The sequence below is a fragment of the Felis catus genome, chromosome C1 (assembly GCF_018350175.1).
Source record: "Felis catus isolate Fca126 chromosome C1, F.catus_Fca126_mat1.0, whole genome shotgun sequence".
Classification (NCBI taxonomy): Eukaryota; Metazoa; Chordata; class Mammalia; order Carnivora; family Felidae; genus Felis; species Felis catus.
The window spans coordinates 111,487,837-111,511,850 of NC_058375.1; the positions used below are offsets into that span (position 1 = coordinate 111,487,837).

The window sequence follows — 24,014 nt, forward strand, 5'->3', positions numbered from 1 at the left end:
ACTGATTTACATCGCAAGTGGAGACAGGTGATCCTTATATGTTTAGCAATCTTAAGACTAAACCAGGACCATTCAGGAAGAGGTGTTAGATTCTGCTTCTCATTAACTTCACTTGGTTTTGTAAGTGCAGCTATCTCTTCAAAGTATAGGTTGTCAGTGAAATCATGTTACCAGATTAATCATAGTTCATCAGCAGTCTTAAATGAATTACACATATGCCAAGCCCATGGCATATAATGGTCTGGACATATATGATTTTATTAGACTTAACTGAATCTCCCTCCAAGTTTGTGAAAGATGCTATATAATTCTCTCATTAAATTTGCCATGATGATCTCTTTGTGTCCTCGATTCACACTTTGCCAAGATTGTCATCCCATTTTTCAGTTTTCCCAAATGTAGGCTTCTGTTTCTTAGTTGATCTAGAACTGCTTTTGGAATAGAACCGTAACTTTATTCTCAGTATCTGGACTAGCAGCTAGCAGTTGATTTCTCTGTTACACACACGTGCATGCACGCACACACACACACACACACACACACACACACACACACACACACACACAGTTTTTATCTCACAGTACTTTGCAACTCATTCCACTTGTTCACATCGAAGAAGATAACTGTGTTTTTGGTACACAGGAGTAAATAGACTACACTGATGGAGCTGTTAGCAGCTATAGGCTACTGGCCCAGCTGCCCAAGGCCCAGAAGAGCCTTAAGTCCATCACTTGTTTGCAGCCTACAAGTAATTTGGGGGCTTATTATTTGGACAGCTCAGTTCTAGCTATGTTATTTCGGGTATTACTACAAGTAGAGACACAATAAGTAGACTGAACAAAAAGCCACGTTGACTTGTAGGTGTAGGTACTTGGCTGCCTAAGGCTTTCCACAAATGTGTTTGCAAATTTGGGTCAGCAGAATTGCATCTTGATGTTGTTGATGAATAGTGGAAACAAGCAAATGGTTAAACCTGTAAAGTCTAAGAATCCATTTTCCTATGGCAAAGTATACCATTGGCCAAAACTCAAGGAAAGGCAGAAACATTTGGATATAGAATAGATTTTATCCTTCAAGAAACATTTTATTCCTATCTTTTAAAGTGGTGATTAGTCATCAAATTTGCACATTGGAATCAATCAGTAGGGAAGCTGTTTCAGAATTCAAGTGCCAGTGTCTCACCTCAGTGATTCAGCATTCTCAGAAATGGCACCTCATCTTGCTTTAAAAAGCATATAAGAAAATTTGAAATTCTTCTTTAGTATATTTTCACATATTTTGAACTAGAATGTTGAGTATGTATACAAAGGAAAAACTTACCCATTCTTTCTCCTGAGAAGTAAATTAGCAGATATCAAACAAATAAGATTCAAGTAGAGCATATAGAAAAGAGCAAGTGAGAAAAACAAAAGTATATTCAGGGCAAAGAGTGCAAGATTTTATTATTTATTTATTTATTCATTTATTTATTTATTTATTGTTTTTAATTTAGAGCATGATTGGGGGAGGAACAGAGAGAGAGGGAGAGAGAGAATCCCAAGAGGTTCTGCACAGTGAGTGTAGAGCCCAATGCAGGGCTCAATCCAGCAGACTGTGAGATCATGACCTGAGCTGAAATCACGAGTCAGAAGCTTAACCAACTGAGTTAGCCAGGCACCCTGCCCTCCCAAAAAAGGAAGATTCTAAAAAACACAATTGCAAGAACAGGAGATCGTTAGAACCAACATAGTCATGGAAACAAGGGCATCAGTCAAAAAATACTTTTAAAAGGCTTCTTTCAGCTGTGACCATACTCTTCCAGGGTTTGAGTCAGGAAATGTAGTAGAATTTATGTTAATTAGATGGCATATAATGTCCTTAATGTACTCTCCAACTAAAGCCTCCTAGTCATGAACTAAAGATCCTTTTAAAAATATTTAATAGTGGTTTTCATTTCAAACCGTACCATAGTTTTTTTTTGTTTTTTTGTTTTTTTTCCCTTTTAGGGTTCAATTAAGGACCAACTAAAAGCATATGGAGCTCTTACTGAGAATGTGACCAGGAAATACACCCGTCAGATTCTGGAGGGCGTACACTATTTGCACAGTAATATGATTGTTCATAGAGATATCAAAGGTAAGTGATGAAGTATTTTTTAAGCATACAGCTATTTTTTTTGTGAATCTAAATGAAACAGGTGATATGATTTAAGAAACTTAACATTTAAATTAATACATCTACCTTTAAAATATCTTAGGAAAGCAATTCTGCTTTTTTGCTGACTCTGTCAATATTCTGACCGATGTTCAGGTCTTCACAAGTGGGTAGCTCATCTGTCATGGTTCCAGAATCAATAAAGTTCAAATGATCATAAAAATGAGACCTTTCATACAGGGGAACATACATATATAGAACATAGGCATTAGAGTATAGCAGTTGAGAGTAGGGGCTCTGACACCAGATGACCTGGTGCAAATTTGGGCATATTGTGACCTTGGTCAAGACATATAACCTCTCTGTGCCTTAGTTCCTCATTTTTAAGGAGGATAATAATAGTGTCCAACTCATAGGAATTTTGTAAGAATTATAAATGAGTTACTTTATATAATATGCTTAAGACATATATTTAGGAAACACTCAAATTAGCTGTGATGGTGATATTCTTTATGTTGAGATCATATTTAAAGCCATGGGGGTAGGTGTCACTATCTAGGGAGAGCGTAAGAAGAGGGAAGAAGAGAGCCCAAGATGAGCTTTGATAATCTGTAACTCAGTTAAACTCTCTTTTTAAAACTCAGAAACCCAACTGTTTTCAGGGAGCAGGTACGTAAAGGAAGTGCATGATGTGAGACAAAAGCAGTTGGCAGAGATGTTTCAAATTATGAGAGTGCCTACAACTTTGTACTGCATAGCGTATCCAGAGGTCTGATTCTGTCAACACTGGGTTGTGGCCCACATTTAAAGATCACTTTATTTAATCGGTCAGTAAGAAACACACACACATGTGCAGTTGATCCTTGAACAACACAGGTTTGAACTGTGTGGGTCCACCTATTCGTGAATTTCTTTTTATAAACTGTGGTACTGTGAATGTATTTTACTTATGATTTTCTTAACATTTTCTTTTCTGTAGTTTACTTTATTGTAAGAATACAGTATATAATACATTTAATATGCAGAATATGTGTTAACTCTTCATGTTATCAGTAAGGTTTCCAGTCAACAGTAGGCTGTTAGTAGTTAAATTTTGGAGGAATCAAAAGTTTTACGTGGATGTTCAACTGTGCCGGGGCAGGGGGTGCCCCTAACCCTTGTGTAGTTCAAAGGTCAACTGTGAATAATAAAAACACATTTTTATTGGTTTTTCTGGGGACTTTTTTGAGCTATCGGGTATTTAGTTTCTTTCTGGTATATGTTACATCATAAATATGGCCATATTCAGGCCAAACAGAACATTCCTAACACGTTTCTGGTGACAGAGTAGAATCTGCTTCAGAATGCCCGAGCCAGATTGCTGGTATGGAGTGGAGCTTGCTAGTGTGTCTGGGAGGACGAGTACCTGCCTACTGATCTAAAAAGAAATAGTCTTTCACCTCAGTTGTCAAGTACAAAACCTGATAGCTTCAAGAACCACATAGGGAGATTCTTTGATTGCAAATTATTCTATTAGGAATCACTTCTATTCAAGCCAGTTTCTCTTTAGTTTTCATAATGAGGAAAGGTAGAGGACCTGAGGGCAGCTACCCCTCAGTGGGTCCTCTTCTAACCTTGCCATTCCGGTAAATTAGGAGGCTGGAAGCAAGCAGATTTGAAAGCATTACAGGGCAAATAGGTTGATAAGAGAAAAGCAAGATATAAAACTGGATATGCAATGTGATCTCAAGTTTGCAAGATTAAAGTACAACCCAGGAGAACAATTTCCATATAATTAACAGTGATTATTTCAAAATGGCAGGATGAGTGATAGTTGTTTTCTTTTCATACGTTTTACTTTCTGTATTTCCCAAGTTTTTATAATGTGCAGTTTTTATTTTTACTTTTATTTTTTTTTAATTGTGCAATTTTTAAATGATAAGGGAAAAGGAAAGATAGTTGGTTGCTCTTAAAGTTTAAATCCATGAGTTCATAATGAAACTTAGGATAAAAACGAATTGATCATTATTGCTAGGAACCAGCTCATTATTTTATAATCGGGTTCCTTTATTCTGCTTTTCTGTTACAAACTATACTACAGAGGACCAAATAGTGGATGAAAGGAAACATCTTTATAGAAGTGTGTTGGCTAACAAATGAGAAAAGAATAATAGAATAGTATCATTTTTCAACCACTAAGGAATTAATAGATGTAAGCACTAAATATGAACAGTTGCTGACATCACTAAAACAAAGCCAGTCTAGTATTATGTACTTCCTATTTGTAGAATAATACATCATCATCCATGTAGGTGGTTCTGCAAAAAAAAAAAAAAGCAAAACTGAACCTGAATCTGATCAAGCCTCTAGATTCAGCTACGAATTATAGAACACATATAGCACAGATGCATATGTAGAATGACTCCTTGGGATGGAGACAGCAAGATCTGGACCATAAGGAAGCTATAGGCAAACAGTTCAGATTGTTCATAAATTACAAAGGAAAAAAAGGGATTGGAGGGAACTTTAGATTAGGAAAGACTTAAAAGATCAGTGAGTCTCAATGTATGGACCTTATTTGGATTCTGATTTTTTTTAATGTTAAAAATAGCAGGGGCGCCTGGATGGCGCAGTCGGTTAAGCGTCCGACTTCAGCCAGGTCACGATCTCGCGGTCCGTGAGTTCGAGCCCCGCGTCAGGCTCTGGGCTGATGGCTCGGAGCCTGGAGCCTGTTTCCGATTCTGTGTCTCCCTCTCTCTCTGCCCCTCCCCCGTTCATGCTCTGTCTCTCTCTGTCCCAAAAATAAATAAAAAACGTTGAAAAAAAAATAGCATATATTTAATAATATTAAAGAGTTACTGTCCATCCTCTTAGGTGTGATGAGAGTTTATATTTTAAAGATAGGTACTAAACTATTTGTTGATACTGGTGTGTTGAATTTGCTTCAGATGATATGAGGGGGAGTAGCTAGCAGTATACATACTGGTGGGGAAAGATTGTGGGTACTATATTCTTGTGTATGCTTTTGTGTGTTTGAAAAGTCTCCTTAAAAGCCTACTTCTAATGTACTTAAAATTAGCTTTAAAAAGTTGCAAAGTTATTTTGGTAGCTTGGCTACACAGTTTCTCCTCAGTGTTCATAAGAATGGACATTGGTTCGTCATTGGTGATTACTCCATGGCTTTCCCAGTCTGTGTCCATGGCTCCCCCAGTCTGTGACCTGCCTGGGATTGTTCTTCCCATCTCATTGACAGTAAAAGCTGGCTGGTTTGTTGTCCTTCCTCTGGCTAAGCATTTTATAGGGAGTGGCTTTTTTGACAGAATATCTCTGCAAGTTTTGAGCGGTGGGAGATGTTAAATAGGCAGTGTGCTGTTTTTGAGGATCACTGGTGTCCTTATAGCACGCTTAGTCTCATGGCATATAGAGAATGGATCCTGGACCCTCCCCTGGAGAGAGGCTCTGGGGAGTCATTGCTGACTAGCTGGGGAGTTTGCTGGGAGAACAGAAAGACAAGTATAGAAGTCCATGGTGGGGAATGCACAGTTTACATTCTCTCTCTTCTATAATGCATATTTTCTCTACTGTTCACTCTCCTTCTTAGAGGCCATTAAAAAAAAGGATAAAAGGACAAATAAGGAGGTGTTTTTTTTTAATATAAAATATAGTTAAGGTAATGGAAGACTTAAAAAATGAAAATTGAAGTAAAGCTTAAAGATTAGAACAGATATAATAATATTAATATAATATTAATATAATAAATTGCTTATTTAAGAACATGTTATGGGGGTGCCTGGGTGGCTCAGTCGGTTAAGTGTCTGACTTCAGCTCAGGTCATGATCTCACGGTTTGTTAGTTTGAGCCCCGCATCAGACCCTGTGCTGACAGCTCAGATCCTAGAACCTTCTTCAGATTCTGTGTCTCCCTCTCTCTCTGCCCCTTCTCTGCTCATGCTTTGTCTCTCTTTCACGAACATTAAAAAAAAAATTAACAACAAAAAAAAGAACATGTGTATTGAAGAAGCTAAAAATGAGAATAGAAATAATTTATATAAGACAGAAACCAGATCTACAATCCCCGAAGAAAGATTGAATTTTAAAATGATAAAGGGAAGAATAAAGAATAAGAATAAATTAACATAGCACCTAGATCTTGATTTCTGATACCATTCTCCACTAAAAGGAACCAGGGCTCCTTGGAGGAATGACTGATTCTAGGACTGGTGCAGGAAATACACAAGTTGAGCCGGGAGCACCTTTTAGTGCCAGAAAGTAAGAAAATGCTTTTAAATATCCACAAAACCCAAAACAAACAAGAACACAGTGATTCAGGGTATGGCCAAGGGACACAGGAGCCAATACAAAGAGCTCCCAATGGTCAAAGCTGGAACAACTTGAGCAAAAACATGATGCCATATTTGAGTATAACTCAGAGTATAAAATAAATATGTGTATTTATATAAATGAAGGGTTGAATGAATAAATGGGAGAGAGGAGACAAATGTCCCTTGCAGAATAATTACAAATAATTTATGTAGCTGGTCAGCCTTGAGCACCTTAACTGGGGATTGTGCATAGTGAGCTTCTTCCAAAGAGTGCGGTATGGAAATGGGGAAGAGTAACTTTCAGCGTGGAACTCAGCAAACACTATCTCACGCCCCACGAGCAAGAGCAATTTATAGTAAATACAATTAGAAGTTTATTGTAAAGGTGAAATTTTAAAACAGCTCAAAGCTAACTTATAGAAATTGAGAAATAAAATTAGTATAAAACAAAACCCAGTAAGTACTAAGAAAAACTGTAAAATGTGAGACAACTAACATTAAATTATAGTAGTGGGGAAAGTGCTAGAAATTGTTGATTATGAAGGTCCCCCAGGAAGTCCCTGAGGAGGAGCTAGCTCCTCAGGGAAAGAAGCTGTAGCATGGGCTTCTCGCTTTGTTTCAGAGAAACTGGGGCCAAAAGGCTGCTGTTGCTTTCTGCATCCTTCTCTGAGCTTCACATTCTTAACTCTTTCCCCCTTTTTCTTTGTCATCCTCGCCTCCCACACACTCCAGTCCTTTTCAGTGGGCGAAGCTTTTTAGTTCCTGAAGTGTACAGAGCTGACTCTAAAAATTCAGTGTTTGTGCAGTAAGTCCTTAATGAGCCCTGGCTGTGTGACTGGCATCATGCCAGGTACTGCTCGGAAGACGAAAAGCAGCCTAATTTTGGAGACAGACTGAAGAGTCTACTAAGTAATTCTCTACCATTGTTTTTTTAAAAATTTTAGGGGCGCCGAAGGGGCTCAGTCGGTTAAGTGTCCGACTTCGGCTCGGGTTATGATCTCACGGTTTGTGAGTTTGAGCCCCGCGTCCAGCTCTGGGCTGACAGCTCAGGGCCTGGAGCCCGTTTCGGATTCTGTGTCTCCCTCTGTCTGCCCCTCTGCTGCTTGCACTCTGTCTCTCGCATTGTCTCAAAAATAAATAAACATTAAAAAAAAAAATGAAAAATTTTTAAACAGCCAATAAAAATAATGAATTGAGGATGTTTTTGTATTTTTAGGTGCAAATATTCTGCGAGATTCAACAGGCAACGTCAAACTGGGAGATTTTGGGGCCAGCAAACGCCTTCAAACCATTTGTCTTTCGGGGACAGGGATGAAGTCTGTCACAGGCACACCATACTGGATGAGCCCTGAAGTAATTAGTGGAGAAGGCTATGGCAGAAAAGCAGACATCTGGTAGGTTTTGATGCTAGTTTTGCCTGAAAACACTTATCTTCTTACATAATTCCACCTAAAATGGAAATTACTGAGCCAGACTTAGATAATCTTTTGTACTTTTAAATCAGATGTCAGGAAGGGTGCCTGGGTGACTCAGTCGTTAAGCGCTGGACTTCGGCTCAGGTCATGATCGCACTGTTTGTGGGTTCAAGCCCCACATCGGGCTCGGTGCTCACAGCTCAGAGCCTGGAACCTGCTTTGGATTCTATGTCTCCCCCTCTCTTGGCCCCTCCCATGCTCATGCTCTGTCTCTGTCTCTCAATAATAAAGAAATGTTAGGGGCGCCTGGGTGGCACAGTCGGTTAAGCGTCCGACTTCAGCCAGGTCACGATCTCGCGGTCCGTGGGTTCGTGCCCCGCGTCGGGCTCTGGGCTGATGGCTCAGAGCCTGGAGCCTATTTCCGATTCTGTGTCTCCCTCTCTTTCTGCCCCTCCTCCGTTCATGCTCTGTCTCTCTCGGTCCCAAAAATAAATAAAAAAACGTTGAAAAAAAAATTAAAAAAAAAAAAAAAGAAATGTTAAAAATTTTTTTTAAAAATCAGATGTCAAGATTACAAGGATTATTATCATTTTCATTTTGCTTTTTTTTTTAATGTTTATTTATTTTTGAAGGAGAGAGAGACAGAGTGTGAGTGGGGGAGGGGCAGAGAGAGAGAGAGAGAGAGAGAGGGAGACACAGAATCTGAAGCAAGCTCCAGGCTCTGGGCTGTCAGCACAGAGCCCAGTGCGGGGGCTCAAACTCACAAGCTATGAGATCATGACCTGAGCCGAAGCTGGACACCCAACTGACTGAGCCACCCAGGTGCCCCTTCATTTTGCTTCTTTGTGGCTTAATAATTAAACAAAAGGAGTTTTGAACCTGTTTTCCTTTCTTTAGACAGGATTTCATCTAAAGCAGATTTCAGCATTAGAAAACTACCTTCATTTTATTTCCCTGAAGATCTTTGAAAGTTATTAATTTTTTTTTGCTAGTATCTTGTAATTCAGTTAATCTTTAGTTTTTTAATAATTTTAAGTGAGAACATAAAATGGTTATTTTCTATTTCTCACTGAGAAAAGTGTTTAATAGATTAATCATTTTAGGCACCTAAAGGCAAATAGTTTTTTTTTTATTCTTTTTATTTTTATTAAAAAGATTTTTTTTAATGTATGTTTATTTTTGAGAGACAGAGCACAAGTGAGGGAGGGGCAGAGAGAGAGGGAGGCATGGAATCCAAAACAGGCTCCAGGCTCTGAGCCGTCAGCACAGAGTCTGATGTGGTGCTCAAATTCATGAACTGTGAGATCATGACCTGAACTGAAGTCCAGCGCTTAACCAACTGAGCCACCCAGGTGCCCCAAGGCAAACAGAATTTCTAATGTTTGTGTCCTTTGTAAGACAAAAGTAATATTTAATAATCAGGTTAGAGAATTACATAATATCAAGCAAAAATTATAAAATTAATAATGTTCTCTGCCTAACCATTTGAATTAGCCTTTATTGTGGTTTATTTTCATTGATTTTACCTTTAAATTTTAGTTTTATATAATTATAATCCTTCAATGAAACTTTAAACTTGAAGTCAAGTTGTATTTAAATGTATATGGACTTCAGTCCTGTTTCTCGTGTCATTAAGTGACTTTCCTTCATGGTGATACTGTTTGTGTAATTTTTTTTTCTAGGAGTGTGGGCTGTACTGTGGTGGAAATGCTAACTGAAAAGCCTCCTTGGGCAGAATTTGAAGCTATGGCTGCCATCTTTAAAATTGCCACTCAGCCAACAAACCCAAAGCTGCCACCTCATGTCTCAGACTATACTCGAGATTTCCTCAAACGGATCTTTATAGAGGCCAAACTGAGACCTTCAGCTGATGAACTATTAAGGCACATGTTTGTGCATTATCACTAGCAGCCGGTACCTCTACTGTGCCTCTACCCAGCTCCCATCAATTCATTCACCTTCTCTCTGACTGCACTTTTCTTTTTTATAAAAAAGAGAGATGGGGAGAAAAAGACAAGAGGGAAAGTATTTCTCTTGATTCTTGGTTAAGTTTGTTTAATAATAGTAACCTAAATTTTTTATATTTAATCTTTTTTTTCCCTTTCAAGAACTTGAAACTCCTTTTATTTTTTTTTTAATTTTTTATAATGTACTGATGTGGTTCAGAGAGATAAAAGCACTTTAGTACATAGTCACTCTTTTTAGTACAAACAAATCATTTAAAATACCTAAAGATTGTAGAGTCTTTCCCTGCGTCACTGACCGATTGATTCGTGGTGATGGGGAGACATGAAAAACAAGGAGAAGAAAATGATGTATGATTTGTAGTTTTTAGTGATAGTATTTAAAATAGATCCTCATTTGTGGGGTTGAGCCCTAAACTTGAGTTTAGGGTAGGTACTCAACTTAAAGAATATAGGTTCCTTCTTATATCTGTATTCTTTAGATCCTAACCTCTGTCTACCAAGCTTTTTGCTCAGTAGGAATCTCGATAGAAAATATGAATCTCTAAGAGGTATGTTTATTTGTTAATTCTAACCAGTATAATAAGCAAATACACTATAATAGATCCATGTTACTGGAATCTGTAAACCTTGAGGGATAGCTTTCTGCTTAAAAAAAAAAAAAACAAAAAAACAAAAAAAAAAACGGTACTATTTTAGTTTAAAGCAGATATGGGAAGTCAGTGAGCAAATCCAAATTAAACGGCAAAAAAAGATTGCTCTATATCAGCATGCGAGCAGATGAAACCACATTTGCCAGTCAAAAGAAATAAGGAAAAGAAGAACTAAATATTGTTTAGTATATTTGCAGCTGTGTTCTCTATCAGAGGTAGACAGTCCCAAAATTAAGGGAAAAAAGAAATAATCAAAATCATGTATACTGTATTTCCCTATTTCTAGCTCCTGATTCCCCATGGATAACATTCTTTGGGAACTAAGAATTTAACTTGGAGTATCATGTGTTACAGCTAGTGTCATGAGATAAAATCCTTGTTCTTGGGATCACAGAATACTAAAGCACCAAAAAATAGTTACCATGTAAAATAGTGGTTCTCACGTGTCAGATGAGGTTACTTTTGCTTTGCATTTGGCAGTGCCCAGAGATGATTTTTCCTGTCACAACTAGAAGGATGTTAGTGGCATCTGGTGTCCCAAAGCCAGGGACGCTGCCAAACAAACTGTACTGTACAATACAAGTACAGCAACCCTGTTCCCCAAGTAAAGAACTATCCTGCCCAAAATGTTAAAAGTGCTGAAGTTGAGAACCCTGATGCAAAGACCAGCCCCAGTTATAAACTGAAAACAGCCATTTGCAGAGCAGGGTCCTTGCAAAAACTAAATTTCAGAGAGAAAGTGATGCACAGTGCATAATGAGGGTTTTACAAGAGCAGATACCACTACTTTAAGTCAAGGGTGAGCGATCTCAACAAACATCAGTTAGCAATCCTTTCCTTACCAGCTGCATATTACACCAAAACCAGTACCTTCCATTGTAGAAACAAAATGAATTTAAACACAGAACCTGTTAAACCCAGCCATCTGTATGTATTCTTTCCTCAAAAGTCAGTTCATAATTGTGAGAAAAGCAAAGCATATCAGAAAAGAGTATTAACTATTTTATGGGAAGGTTTAAGGTATTTCTAGTACAGCGTATCCTCTAAGAGCAAGGGCATCCAGTGGAAAGAGGCAGCTGGGAAACTCCCATTAGCTCTAATGGACTTATGCTACTGAAAAATATCAATAACATCAGTAATTTGGCTACTTGCGATTTTTTCAGCATATTAAAGCAAGTGCTAAGTGCTTTATTTTTAAAGGTTAGAAAATAGTCTTTTTGGAGGCCCTAAATGTGTTGCCTTTTATAGGGTTCATAAGGAGCTCTGGTATTTTATTTTCTGCTTAAAGGTATGCTCTTCTAGGGACTCTTTTAAATTACTTTGTTTCTGAAGATAGGTAGATCTTGGTTTCCTATATCAAGGTCCTATCTGGCATTTTCTGTAGGAATATTTGAAATACCACTAGCTAGGCTGAGAAAAAAATCAAAGCACAAATATGCTTGTCAAAGTTTCTTCCATATGCTCATAATCAAAGGAAGCAGCTTACAAAGAAGAATATGAATTAGTGGCCCTTCCCCTGGAAAATCAACTGCCAAATCTTGTGCTATAAACATAGTAACCAAGGATGTGGATCTATTATAATTTCTTTATCTTTTATGAGTGAAGGCATCTCTTCTGCTTGAGCAAGATGGTATCTGGACCAGTGGGCTTTTCCTTCATTCCTTTGTCTTGTGTAGTCTTGATTTCCTTTGGGCTCATTTTTGGTCTGTCAGGGTAACCAGCAGTGTAGAATATGAGACAGATGCTCTTTAGAGAGAAATCTTGGGGGACTGTGAAACCCCAAGCAAAATCATTTGCTTTCTTCAGTCTCTTTTTTCTTCTCTAAGTGCCATAGAAAATAAATTCACCTGAAAAGAAATTACTGCTTTAACACTGCTGCAGAAGACCTTTGTTTTATAAGGAAAATGTGGGAAAGTATCGTTCTTTATGTAAAGACTTTAAAATAGACTAATAGTTTACAGAATTGCTATATAAAATGTGATGTGAATTTATTTCAAACAAGTTGTAAAGGTACCAAAACCACAATAAAAGTTAATATATTATACAAAAACTACTAGAACAAAAAAGCTTGAAGTGGGATGAGGTGTGAAAGACCAAAAGTAAATTAAAAAAAAAAAAATTGAAAAGAACCTCGCCCCGCCCCCCATTAGGGGCAGTTAAATATAACACTCCAATTTTTTCTTTCTAATAATGGTATGGATCAACAAATGAAATTTGAACTTTTAAAGATGACTCAATGTATTTTGTTTTTTAAATGCACAACTGATTCTTCTATACTGTAATATTTCTTTGCTGAGGCTGGAAAATGGCCAGACTGCTGACTTTGTGCCTTTAAAATGTGTTCTGCTTTGATAGTGGCAGACTTTTTGGTGCTGGAGAAGATTCACTAGCAGTCTTATATGTGCTTTTCAGGAAATATCTTTCTACGTAGGCCTTGAGAGATTCAAAATGGCATGACTTAGGCTTGGACCAAATACAAGATCTTTTACATTGCAAACAAACTGTACTGAATAAAAGGGTTAAAAAACATCACAATGACTAATGGAAATTTTGATGGTAATTCTTTAAAATGTATTTAAAAGTATACAGACTTTGAAATTTTCAGTATGAATATCTTGAAAATTTTTCAATTTTTCTCATTTATAAAACATGTTTCTAACTTGAAAATGCCTTAGAAAGTTCTCAAAGGCAGTCAACCTTACATAATTTCTATGAGATTGGAATGTTAATGCATAGACAGAAATATAAAAGAAAATGAAAACTTGAATTGGCTTTCACATGAGGGAGGCTTTATTTTATTACCAATAGAAAGTACATGAAGAAGGTGGAATTATTTCGTTAATAGCTCTCTGCTGCTTTAGCTTTTATATATGTCAGGTGTGGTCTGTAGTACTTCTGAGATGGAATTGTTATAAGATATGTGAAGACACTAAGAAAATCAAATCTGAATAGTTTATAGGGATGACCAAGCTTGGGTGCAAAAGCCAAGATGTTCATCAGATGCAGATTGACCCACAGAAGAGCTCTGTGCCAATGGTTTCATTTGGGGTCTAGAGACCAGTAGCTGGATACACAGTCACCTGGTGTCAATCAAATATAGGAATCTATCAATTTCTTTTAAAGAGGGTGAGTCTTTTTCACTTGCTTATTCAATAATTGTGGTTTATTATGTCAGGTACTAGATTAACTTATCCCTTAAGTAGGTCACAGTCTAGGAGGAAACATGGGCAAATGGATTCTTATTTTATGGCATACCCTAACTCTGAAAGTTTAGCACTGATTTTTTTTAAATTCTTTTTTCTTTAAATGTTTACTTATTTATTTTGAGAGAGAGGGACTGGGAGAGGGGCAGAGAGAGGAGAGAGCAAGCTTCTCAAGCGGGCTCCACACTGTCAGTGCATAGCCCATCGTGGGGCTGGAACTCACAAACTATGAGATCACGGCCTGAGTTGAAATCAAATCGGAAATCAAGAGTTGGACACTTTACCAGCTAATCCACCCAGGTGCCCCCAGCAGTGATGTTTTAAAATGCTGTTGTTTTTTATGAAATGAGGGGAAAGCAATTTTGGGTAATCTGGCTGTTACAAACTAAAATGTCATTAACAGAGATTAAAAGTATCCCCAAATTGGAGGGACCCTCTGGGGTCAGGTGGCCTCTTTCTCAGAACTCCCTCTTATATAAAAGTTCAGTACCTACTCAATTCCTGTGATGAGGGGCATAAATTCCATAGGTTTTTTTTCCCTGCTTTTTCTTTCAAAGAGAAAATAAATTTTTTTTAGTCTAAACTATTAAAATGCCCAAAACATTTGATAGAAATTGAATCCTGTCAACAGCGTTACATATGCCAGGATCAGGACAGTGTCTTCAGACCTCATTATTTTATATTAAGTTTGGCCTTTTGCAGATGTAATGTTCATATTTATTTGAATTTTAAGATTGATTAACTATTAATGAAAAGCAATTTAATTCATTTTTGGTAGTGCCTTTTTCTCTGTATGCCTTAATTTTATTTTATATCAATAATAATTCAAGTTACCCACCGAAATGAAGGTTTTTCCAAAATCAGTAGGCTTCAAGAGTTCATTTGGCCTTGGGACTGTATATTGACCCTTAAATCTTTCTTAATGCCTACTTCCTCCTACCCTTTTCTACCTCTTTTTATTTTACATATATATATGTACATATTTTACATCTATATATGTTAGAAGAGAAACATTAGCGTTAGTCTATGATAGACAAAGTGCAGTCTCCACTAGACCTGAATGCCTACGATAAGGATAGAAAGAGGTATTCTAATTCTAAAGAGACATAGCAAATTTTTTTGCAGGTTGGTAACTTGACTGTCAGTCACATTGGCACTGTCCAAATTCTTTGTATATCATGGTTCAGTGATGATTTTCATAGCAGGGCTAGAATGGTTGATTTTGCCCTAAAGAGGTGATTTAAATGGTTTACAAATGTTAAGGCAATGAGACTTAGGGCAATGCGCAAGGAATCCAGGGATAGCAGTTCTGATCCTTACTTTTAATTAACATTTTGACTAAAAACTCTTACTTTTCTGTGAAGAGAGAGACTGTGTGTGTGTGTGTGTGTGTGTGTGTGTGTGTGTGTGTGTGTGTCTGTCTGTGGTGTGCACGTGGGAGTTGGGGCAGGGCTGGGAAGGAGGGAAAGGTATGAATGTTCAACTAGATTAGTCTCCGTTCTTAGAAGAACAACTGAAAAGTGTATGACCTACTGATGTGGGTGAGTGTAATTGTCTTCAGGTAGGAACTCCAGCATATTTTCCACAAGTAGCTAGTACAAGTGATTGTTTAATAAAGATATTTATTGTAAATTGCCAAGCTTTTGGTTGGTAAAAGTAGATTAAAATTGAATTTGTGTGTGTGTATAATAGCTTATATATAATTCTGAAATAGAAAATAATTGATTTTGCATAGTTCTTCATGAGCTCTTTGGAATAGAAATTCTTCCAGACATTATGAAAACAAGCTTCCTTAGCTTACCAAGTATTCAAAAGGAAATTGTCTTATACCTCTTTTTGGTTGGCTGAGAAGGCGTGCTGTGAAGCCACTGTTCCTACTTCATAGTTGCTTTAGCTTTGCTTTGACTTCTGCCATGGTCTGGACGGTATGCCATAATAGAGGTGGAAAGTATCAGGGCCAACCATCTCTCCATACTCACCTGTCAGAGCTGTAGATGGTGATGAGCTCTCAGGGGAGTCTAGAGAATCTTCTCTTGGTGATAGAGCAGACATGGTTCAGTCTCAGAAAGTTGAGGGAGGACTCATAGCTAGAGTAAAGAAAAGAATACATTTTTATTTGTTGCCTGTATACAGTCTCATGTAAGTCTTCATATTTTTCATAATTATGCATTTTAATTGATAGTAGTATGATACTTTAGTTTATAAAGGCAAAGGCATCTAGTCAGTGAGTACTGTTATTCCCTATGCCTGATGACTCCTTGTTTGTATTCACAATCTGTATTATCAGAATCACTTTAAACCAAAGCTTTTATATTCCCTGCACACATAGCCAAAATGATGATCACTGTTACTTCTGCCCACCTGTAAGCTAATAGTATAATTGTGATAAAGCAGGTACTTGTAGAATTCGTATCTCAATCTATCCTTCAAGTAAAAAGACAGGTGCTCAGTATTTGCATTTAGACATACAGAACTTACTTCAACTATTATGGAACTATATAAACATTACAAACTTGAGCTTGTAGATGTGCCAATCTTATTGTCATTTGACCATAGATGCATATACGTATACGTTGACATGTGATGCCTCAGGTTGGTGGCATACTTTCTTCCTTGTGTCTTAACATTTATGAACTTGTGTTTGACTTGAGGGGCTTTTAAGAAAGCTGTGAAGAAAAGTAGGTTATGGGCTGACGTCTGCTTTGTGCCATAGACATTTTGGAACATAAGGAAGAGCCTGCTCTCCAGTATACGTGCAGAATTCGTCCCCAGATAAGGATTTCTTAGTCCCTTTATGCCAGTTGAGAATGGTAAAGTTTGTGACTAAACTGAAAAGCACTTTTGTGTTCCTTTATATTTTTTTAGAATTTAAAAAAAAAAAAAAAGAAAACATGTAACTAGTGGTGATTTTAGCATATGTATTACTTGGAGGGGAGAGAGAAGTAACAGAGTCCCATCTTAAGCTCTATTAGATACTTAGGCTCCAAAATGGATTTGACATATTCTAATTTTTCCAAAGACTTTTCCACCTGGAATAGGAAGAGAGAGCTAGTGGAAACATTTGAGCTGGAAAGGCTTATGGGCAAAGGAAAGTGGGCCAAACCCTTGCAATATACCCTGTTCAAGTGCAAGTACAGTGTCTACAGATAAGAATACTTCTTTAAAAACAAACAGTTGTTTGTAATACAATCTTAATTAGTAAGTAAAAGGTTTACATTTTTTCTATTGATATTGGTTTTAAAATTTGCTAGCCTGCATTCTGAAATATTATAAGAGTTAATACCAAAAATACTTTTAATGTCTGACATCTCTTACATTTCACATGGTTCTTTTTATTCAAGTATCATTGTAAATAAAAGTAAACTTGGATAAATTTGAGAATAAACTTTTAATTGTTGCAAACTATGATTATCAATTTGTAAATTTACCCTTTGACCTAATGTACATTTTTTAACGTAGCCATTAAATTGTCTATATTTAATCTATTAGTTTCTCTCTGTAAACGTTTTTAATCTCAGTTGAATGCTGGGCAGTTTATAATTATGTACAAAGGTGTTTTTTTCCTATCAAAGTTGACTTTTGCACATTTTTGGAAATGTTTAATTTGTACACTGATTTACTACTCTGACCAATAATTGTTGATGGGTGTATGAGTATCACGAATGCGTGCATTGAACTACTGTCTGTGTCTTTTATGTTTTAACTTCTTTCAAGATGTAGCCATCAGTAACTGCACTGCTATTACTGACTTAAATGGACTTTCTTGCTTTTACAAAGTATACTTATCTATGGTTCTATCTTTGTTGGAGAACTCAGGAGTTCAACATCGCTTTCTGATTTTATATGTATTCTAAAATCATGACTAAGTTGAAAGTATGCTTGTAACTCTGTGTATCAGGGGATGTGTGTGTGGAGATGTCTTTTTCTGTCTGTAGGCACATGTATATATCCCAGTAATTTCTTATTTTCATTTTATTTCTACATTTTTATGAACTTGTTTTATATGCGTACTGTTTAGTTAGAATAATTAAATATATATAAAAGCTTTCTGAGAGATTATTTACTATATGAATATATTTTCAGCTGGCTGATCAAAAATATTTTTTTAATTTTGTTTTTAACCATTTAAAATGTATTTGTATTTCCAGAATTGGATGCAAATTTACTTAGATATCAATTAAAATACTCTTGCAAGGAAGGGAATTGAATTCTCCTGTGAGAATTCTGTGAAATGCAAATTAAGAGGAAAACTAGGTTTTAAAGCAGTAGCAAGAACACACTGTCCACAAAATGGCCTTTGAATCCTCAAAGCTATGAAAAAATGTGAGAAACTAAATTGTCTTGAAGAGATGTCAAGATTTTTTATAGCTGCAGTTGCTGTTGGCCTGTCCTGTTGTTTTTGGGTATTTTCCTATATTCTACCCTAAAGATTTAAACTTTTAGTTTTTCTCTTACTGGGCAAAATCAGACCGCATTTATAAAACAGTACATTGACATATTGTGATCCTCTGTAATTGACTATAAATTGGTTTAGAAAAGTTTGAACATACATTGTTGTGTCTTTAGTGTACTGTGTATTTTAAGTAACTGGCAGAAAAAGAATTGGAAATTAAATTTCCAATCTGACAATGTTATTGTACTTAAGGAAAGCCTTGTTTTTAATATGCGGTACCACGTAAAAATTATTTGTATTAGGAATAAAGTCCACTGTTGAAGTTGAATGTCACTAAACGTATTATGTTACAAGGAGCCGGTATGATTAGAAAAACCTACCAGAAGCCAGATACAGTGTGGTATGTGCCACATTTCATGCACATTTTGACTTTGTGTTGTTCATTCGAAATTGTGCTTGTAAAAAATGTATAAAATTTCTGAGTTTTACAATTTTTATGTACTTATTTTTTCTTGCTGGTAAATAGCTTTTTTTTTGAAATCTAATGTGAAAGGAAACCATGTTTATATTTTGTTAGTGATCAATGACTTTGTTTATATGGAAATTTGTATATTGTTGGCTCACATCTTTGTTTAGATTTCTTGTGCATGAAGGCCTGCAATAATTAGCACAATGAAAATTGCTTTTTCTTACATGTTAGTTCATTTTTTTGAAAGATTGTGGTGCAAAGGCTTACTCTGAGTAACCTTCTGGACTTTGGAATGAATATAAATGAATGGCACTTTGAGTGTTAATAAAGCTGATATTTATTTCCACTGTGATTGATTTGTCCAGATCTGTTCTTGACACAGTGTGTTCTCAACTGTCCCTCCTTTGCCTGAGTTGATCACTCTCTAGGACACCAACCACAGACTGACCTGGAAAACATTGCAATTAATCTTCCCCTGGATAGATCTGTAATGTCCTACCCAACATGCTCTGGCATGTCTTTTAATGGACACTTCAATTCTCGAAATCAGAAATAAACAGTGATTAAAAACAAAAACAAAGCTTACTACCAGAGTGTAAGGAATGGACACTCCCACAGTATTAAAGATCATTTACATTAATACCTTCATATAGAGGCAACTTAGTGATGCAAGTCAAAAACCTCAGAATCTTGTATATCCTCTCACCCAGCAATTTTCTAAGAATTAATCCTGTGGAAATGGTTGCAGATGGGCCAAGATTTGTCTATAAAAGCCCAAAATTGAGGCTTTACATGTCCCAACAATAGAGGCTATTGTAACAAAGTATCACAGAGTGGGTGACTTATAACAGATGTATTGTCTCAGCTCTGGAGGCTAGAAGCCTGGAATCAGGGTGTCAGCAGGACCATTCTCCCTCTGAAACCTGTAGGGGAATCTTTCCTTGCTTCTCCCTAGCTTCTGGTAGCCCCAGGCATTCCTTGGCTTATGGCAACGTAACTAGTATCTTCATGTGATGTCCTCCCTGGGTGTATGTATGTTTCCCTCTTTTAGAAGGACACTGGTCCTGTTGGTTTAGGGTCCACCCTAATGCCCTTATTTTAACTTGACTACCTTTTGTAAAGATCTGTTTCTGTATAAGGTCACATTCTGAGGTACTGGAGATTAGGACTTCAACATATCTTTTTGTTGGGCGGGGGCAGGGGGTGTGGATACAAACCCATTATAGTCTGCCCTGTGGCCCCTAAAAATGTATACCTGCCCCACATGCAAAATACATCCAGCCAATCCCAACATCTCCCAAAGTCTTCATCATTCTAGCATCACCTCTAAGCCCAGCATTTCATCTAAACACCACCAACTCAAATCTCATCATCTAAATCATCCGCATCAGTTATGGAGAAGACCCCAGGTAAGGGTTCATGCTGGAGCAAGATTCCTTTCCATGTGTGAGCCTCTCTGAAACCAGACTAGTGATCTGCTTTCAGAGCACAATGGTGGGACAGGCAGAGGAGGGACATTGCCATTCCAGAAGAGAGAGGTCAAAAGGGAAATGGGGACATGGGTCCCAAGCAAGTATGAAACCTAGCAGAGCAAGTTCCACTAGATTTTAAGACTGGAGAATAATCGTCGCTATCTCCATGCTCTGTCCTGAGGAGCCCAGTGGCTGGTGACACTGCCACCTCACAACCAATGAGGTGGTCCATAGACTCAGATTTGTACCCTGGGCCTGCCCGTTCTGGGGGCCCTCTGCGCTGCCCTCCAGTCATTCTTCCCTCTTTCTTTTTGCTTCACAATTCTTTCTTCAATTTATCTTTTTCTCTCACGTTTTACTATTAGCAGCAAGGAGAAACCAGGACACACCTTCGACCTTTTCATCCAACTTCATTCATAGTTTCCAAGTTCTATTTTCCACCCAACAGAACACAATCCAGCCAAATCCTCTGCCACTTTATAGCAGGGATCACCTTTCCTATAATTTCCGATAACATAATCCTCATTTCCCTCTGAGCCTCACTAGAGTCACATGTAATGTCTATGTTTCTATCAACAGTCTCTTCAAGGCATTCTAGTTTTTTTCTATCCTGCATCTCAAGATTCCCCCATCCTCTACCCATTACCTAATTCTAAAGCTACCCCCATATTTTTGTTAAAAAAATTTAATTGAAGTATAGTTGACAAAATATATATTTTTTTAAATTAAAAAAATTTTTAAGTAGGCTCCATGCCCAATGTGAGGCTTGAACTCACGACTCTGAGATCAAGAGTCACATGCTCTACCAACCAAGCCAGCCAGGCACCCCGACATAATATATTTATATTAGTTTCAGGTGTACAACATAGTGATTCAACAATTCTGTACATTACAAAATGCTCACCATGATAAGTGTAGTTACCATCTGTCAACATACAAAGTTATTACGATGTTGACTGTATTCCCTATTGACTTTTCATCCTTGTGGCTTATTTATTTTATAAGTGGAAATTTGTACCTCTTAACGCCCTTCACTATGTTGCTCCCCTCCCCCTCCCCCCCCCCCCCCCCCCCCCCCCGCTTTGGCAATCACTAGTTTGTTCTTTGTATTTATGAGTCTGTTTCTATTTTGGTTGGTTCAATTGTTTTGTTTTTTAAACTCTGCATATAAGTAAAATAAGGGATTTGTCTTTTTCTGTCTGACTTATTTCACTTAGCACAACACCCTCCAGGTTGCATATTTGGGTTATTTGTTACAGCAGCACCCCATTTCCCTCTAGCAAAATCTGTATTAGGGTCCTCCAGAGAGGCAAAACTGTTTTGCTGTCTGGAGGCAGAATTCCTTTTTCCTTGGGAAACCTGTCTTTGCTCTTGGGGTCTTCAACTGAATGGATGCAGCCCACCTGTGTTATTGAGGATATTCTGCTTTACTTAAAGTCTACTGCTTGTAAATGTTAATTATATCTAAAAAAAAAAATACCTTAGTAGCAACATCTAGGCTGGTGTTTGACCAAACAACTGGACACCATAACCCAGCCAAGTTGACACACATAATGAACCATCACAGATATTGAGCAAATAAACTAGTATATTCATACAATGGAACTCTCCACCATGTATTACTGACTGAAAGAAAGCAAGTTACATGAGATATATAGTATGATCCCACTTTTTGCTTAAAAACAGAAAAAATATCGGGAGGATATATATGTTACTCAAGTGGTGGGTGAGTTATGAGTGGTTATTATTTTTGCTTCCACATAATTTTTTAAACTTTTATGATAAATGTAGGTGTTTTTGCCTATTACCAAATATTTTCCCCCAGCTTTATTGAGATATAATTTACATACAACATTGTGTAAGTTTGAGGTATACAATCTGTTGACTTGATACACTTATATATTGCAATATGATTACACCACAGCAGTATCTATCATGTCACATGATTTCTATTCTTTTGTGTGTGGTGAGAACATTAAGATCTAATGTCTAGCAACTTTTAAGCATATAATACAGTATTATCAACTATAATTGCCATCTTACACATTAACTCCCTAGAACTTACTTATCTCTAGCTGAAAATTTTACTCCTTGACCAACATCTCCCCATTTCCTCCACCCTTCAGTCCCTGGTAACCACTGCTCTACTCTGTTTCTATGAGTTCAGTATTTTTTTTTTTTTTTTTTTTAGATTTTACTTATAAGTGATACCATACAGTATTTGTCCTTCTCTGTCTGACTTCACTTAGCATAATGCCCTTAAAGTCCATCCATATTATTGCAAATGTGAGGATTTCCCTTTTTCTCATGACTGAATATTTCATTTTGTATATATATATATATATATGCACCACATCTTCTTTATTTATACATTGCCAGACGCTTAGATTGTTTCCATATCTTGGCTACAGTGAATACTGCTGCAATGAACATGGGAGTGCAGATAATTTTTTGAGACCCTGTTTTCATTTCCTTAGGATGGATACCCAGAAGTGAGATTCCTGGATCATATGGGAGTTCTATTTTTAATTTTTGAGGAACCTCCATACTGTTTTACATACTGGCGGTACCAATTTATATTCCCACCAACAGTACACCAGCGTTCCCTGTTCTCCACGTTTGCCAACATCTGTTGTCTTTTTTTTTTTTAAGTTTATTTATTTTGAGAGCAGGGTAGGGGCAGAGAGAGAGGGAGAGATAGAATCCTAAGCAGGCTCCACGCTGTCAGTGCTGAGCCTGATTCAAGGCTCCATCGCATGAACCATGATATTGTGACATGAGCCAATATCAAGAGTCAGACGCTTAACCAACTGAGCCACCCAGACGCTCTAACATCTGTTATATCTTATAGTGTTCGAACAGGTGTGGAGGTGATAGCTCATTGTGGTTTTGATTTGTATTTCCCTGATGATTAGTGATGTTGAGCATCTTTTCATGTGTCTGTTGGCCACTTGTATGTCTTCTTTGGAAAAATACTCAGTTCGTCTGCCCATTTTTATTTATTTATTTTTTAATGTTTATTTATTTCTGGGGGGGGGGAGAGAGAGAGAGAGAGAGAGAGAGAGAGAGAGAGAGACAGCCAGAGAGAACATGAGCAGGGAGGGCCAGAGAAAGAGGGAGACACAGAATCTGAAGCAGGCTCCAGGCTCCGAGCTGTCAGCACAGAGCCCAACGTGGGGCTGGAACTCAAAAACCACGAGATCATGACCTGAGCTGAAGTTGGACGCTTAACCGACTTAACACACCACCTCGACTGCCCATTTTTAAATTGGATTATTTATTTTTGAGCTATTGAGTTCTTTATATTTTTTGGAATATTAACCCTTTATCAGATAAATAGTTTGAAATTATTTTCCCCCATTTCATAAGTTGCCTTTTCATTTGGTTATTTCTTTTGCCATGCAGAAACTTTTTAGTTTATCGTAATCCCACTTATTTCTTTTTGCTTTTGTTACTTGTGCTTTTGGTGTCACATCCAAAAAATTGTTGCCAAGAGCAATGTCAAGGAGTTTTCCCCCTATGTTTTCTTTTAGGAGTTATAAGGTCTCAGATTTTACATTTAAGTCTTTAATTCACTTAGAGCTGATTTTTATGAGTAGTGTTCCTCTGCACGTGGTTATCCAGTTTCCCCAACACCATTTCTTGGAGAGATTAAGCTTCCCCCATTGAATATTTTTGTCAAATATTAGTTCACAAAATATTTTCTTAATTATGAAAATGTTAGATTGGCCATTCTTCCCCATCACCTCCTTCGGTAAAATTAAGCAGGTTTGGCAGTAAGAGCTTTTAACGTTTATTTATTTTTGGGACAGAGAGAGACAGAGCACGAACGGGGGAGGGGCAGAGAGAGAGGGAGACACAGAATGGGAGACAGGCTCCAGGCTCTGAGCCATCAGCCCAGAGCCCAACGCGGGGCTCGAACTCACGGACCACAAGATCGTGACCTGGCTGAAGTCGGACGCTTAACCGACTGCGCCACCCAGGCGCCCCAGCAGTAAGAGCTTTTAAAAAG

General features: G+C 37.4%; 1 protein-coding gene across 2 annotated transcripts in view; it reads left to right on the top strand.

The window, feature by feature from the left end:
* MAP3K2 (mitogen-activated protein kinase kinase kinase 2) overlaps window positions 1-12,994 on the top strand; it is a 94,585-nt gene extending 81,591 nt beyond the window's left edge. For both annotated transcript variants that reach the window (XM_023259211.2, XM_045033576.1), the window contains 3 exons: window positions 1,986-2,115; window positions 7,650-7,827; window positions 9,531-12,994. In XM_023259211.2, the coding sequence (XP_023114979.1) occupies window positions 1,986-2,115; window positions 7,650-7,827; window positions 9,531-9,756 (534 nt within the window). In that variant the 3' untranslated portion in view covers window positions 9,757-12,994. The remainder of the gene's footprint in view (window positions 1-1,985; window positions 2,116-7,649; window positions 7,828-9,530) is intronic.
* Window positions 12,995-24,014: the final 11,020 nt, after the last annotated feature.